Raw genomic sequence first — 3,085 nt, forward strand, 5'->3', positions numbered from 1 at the left:
TATTATAGTTTACAGGACATATGGCTACCCTGAATGAAAGAATGAATGGGATACTTCCAAGATACTTTAAAAGAAGCTGGTCAAGCCGGGCGATGGTGGCGCACGCCTTTAATCCCAGCACTCGGGAGGCAGAGGCAGGCGGATCTCTGTGAGTTCGAGACCAGCCTGGGATCTCTGTGAGTTCGAGACCAGCCTGGTCTACAGAGCTAGTTCCAGGACAGGCTCCAAAGCCACAGAGAAACCCTGTCTCGAAAAAGAAAAAAAAAAAAAAGAAGCTGGTCAAAGTTAAGAAGTCGTAGAGGCGAAAGGTGTTGCTGGGGAAAAGGGGGGCAGTGCTAAACCAGTACAGGTGTAAGAGATAAAATGAGAACTAGAATCTAACTTTTTAAAATTCAGGGGTTCTATGGGAAACAGTTGGGTGAGAGTGGCCTGAAGATCCCTGGACAGGTGTGAGACTTAGGGCAGACAACAAGACCTGGCAACCCAAGAACTGGGTCAGTCACGTGCTCAAAGACATAACACTCAAAACATCAAAGAAACCCTTGTTCTTAAGGTGTCCCTCGATGGATTCGAATACTGGTCTTAGAGAGGAAAACTCAGAGCGAATCTGAAGAGAATTCTTAGCGTCCGAGCCTGATGCAGCGCCTGAAAAGCCATTGAGACTAGCACCTCAACCCAGGAACTACAACTCCCATTATGCACAGCGCAGCGCGAGTTTAGACCAGGGATAAACTACAATCCCCAGAATGCTTTGGAAGGGGGAGCGCGGAGCGTGGCTACGTCTACAATGAGGGACCGTTAAATTTGAAACTTGGCGGCTTAGGCTTGATGGGGCGTGAGGTGGAGGCTTTGGGAAGGAGTTGGGTGCGTGTTTCATTCAGTCTAGGAGCACGGAGAGACGGTCACCGCAACTCCAGGGTCAGCTGAAGGTTGAGGAAGGAACGTCGGACCGTCGGCACCCGGGGGGAAAAGGTCTGCGGACTGGCGAGAGCAAGAACCGGGAATGCAGGATGGCGGCGGCAAGGAAGGAAGAGCTTGCAGCGAGGTGAGGCCCGGAGCCCAGCTGCTGCAGCTGGGTGCTCAGTGGGCGAGGGCAGGATCGCAGAGGTCGGGGAAGAGCAGGCGCTCCCGAGACCCCTTCCTGATGGCTTGGAGCCCTGCTTCCAGCCGCGAGACAACACTTGGAGAGCTTGGAATTTGCCTTGAGATCTGAGTCTGCTACTTGACTTTGAACATGCGTTATGTGGGGGGTCTTGAGATACTAATGCAGTTTGCTGGAGTTCTGGGAGAATTCAAATTACTTACAAAGTAACTGCTTTCAACTAATAGGTGTTTCGTTATGCCAGTAGCAAAGAGATCTAAAAAGCAGAACATTTGCTGGTTTTCCTCATATATAAAATTATAGAACAGTTTTTCTAGTTTAAAATTTAATATGCATTTTAATTATGGAATCCACAATAGCTGGGTCATTTCCATGTCATAAGCTGTTATTCATGCAACAGAATATGTTGATCACCACATGAACATTGAAGGTGGACAATAAAAGATATAAAATTCCAACCCTTGTGAAGCTTAAGTTCTGGGGAGGAATGGGGGAAACAATGACTAAGACAGATTTAAAATCAGAAAAATCAGATAGCAATCAGTATTAAAAAGTGTAAAGCCAGAGATGGCAGGTAGCATCGGAGGTGGGATTGGTGCTAGTACAGAAAGGTTTGGATCTGAGGATGTAACTTGGGTAGGGCCCTTGTCCAAGATACACAAAGCCTTGGATTTGTTCCCTAGCACTGATAGGGAAAAAAAGATTTGAACAGACTCCACATTAAAGAGATGGTATTTGGGTCAAAACTAGAACTAGTCATTGACATGGCTTTGGAGATAGAGGTGATTGCTAGCTACCAAGACTGGGGACCGCAGGCCCTCAGTTTGGTCCCCACATGGTGGAAGGAGAGAACCAACTCTGAAAAGTTGTCCTTTGACCTCCACATACTTGCTGTGATACACACACACACATACACGTAAATAAATAAGCTTTTTTTTTTTTTAAGGTTTTTTTTCAAGACAGGGTTTTTCTGTAGCTTTAGTGCCTGTCCTGGAACTAGCTCATGTAGACCAGGCTGGCCTCGAACTCACAGAGATCCACCTGCCTCTGCCTCCCGAGTGCCATTTTTTTTTTTTAAAGCTAGTCATGTACATATATTGTAGTAATTTAGGAAGGGAAGCTGCTGCTGGCATGGTCATTGTCCCAGGAACACTGTCCCCAGCGAGTATGGGGCGATGTCAAGGTGAATATGCCAACATAGTAATGGCTGGGCTTTCCATTTTTATTGTAATGGAAAAATCACAAGGAGAGTTTTTAGCAAAACAATCATCTGACTTCCACTTAAGTGGGATTTATTTATTGGTTTGTAGTGTTGATAACAGAAACAGGAAAAACAGAAAAAGGTGGAGACCCACAAACCTATGAAAACCTAGAGAAAGGGGTTGCTGAGCAATATTGAAAACAGGGGATATCTTTAGAAGTAGTAGATTTCTGGATTTTTTTTCTTTTTTTCTTTTCTTTTTTTTTAAGACAGGGTTTCACTACACACTACATAGCCCTAGCTGGCCTCCTAAGTGCTGGAACTAAAGGCTTGGGCCACCATGCCTGGCTTCTATTTCTCCATTTTGTTTGTTTGTTTACTTATTTTTTGGTTTTTTGAAAGAGGGTTTCTTTGTATAATCCTGGCTGCCCTGGAACTCTGTAGACCAGGCTGGCCTCAAACTCACAGAGATCCACTTGCCTCTGCCTCCCGAGTGCTGGGATTAAAGGTGTGCACCACCACCACCCGGCTTATAAATTGAAAGTTAAAACATGACATATTAGTCTGACTAACACTAATTTTGAATAAAACTAGATTGTTCCCTGTTAGATATAAAACTTCTAGCTTAAAAAAAAGTCCACTTGGCCAGGCGGTGGTGACACATGCCTTTAATCCTAGCACTCGGTAGGCAGAGGCAGGCGGATCTCTGTGAGTTCGAGGCCAGCCTGGTCTACAAGAGCTAGTTCCAGGACAGGCACCAAAGCTACAGAGAAACCCTGTCT

The 3,085-nt window shown here is 45.5% G+C and overlaps 1 protein-coding gene across 1 annotated transcript in view; it reads left to right on the forward strand.

Moving 5' to 3' along the window:
• Nucleotides 1-841: 841 nt before the first annotated feature.
• Bub1b (BUB1 mitotic checkpoint serine/threonine kinase B) overlaps nucleotides 842-3,085 on the forward strand; it is a 57,119-nt gene continuing 54,875 nt past the window's right edge. Inside the window, exon 1 of the mRNA XM_005364244.1 lies at nucleotides 842-1,045. Coding sequence (XP_005364301.1) covers nucleotides 1,011-1,045 — 35 coding nt within the window. The 5' untranslated portion in view covers nucleotides 842-1,010. The remainder of the gene's footprint in view (nucleotides 1,046-3,085) is intronic.

Source organism: Microtus ochrogaster, assembly GCF_000317375.1.
Source record: "Microtus ochrogaster isolate Prairie Vole_2 chromosome 14 unlocalized genomic scaffold, MicOch1.0 chr14_random_1, whole genome shotgun sequence".
In the NCBI taxonomy this organism is placed as follows: Eukaryota; Metazoa; Chordata; class Mammalia; order Rodentia; family Cricetidae; genus Microtus; species Microtus ochrogaster.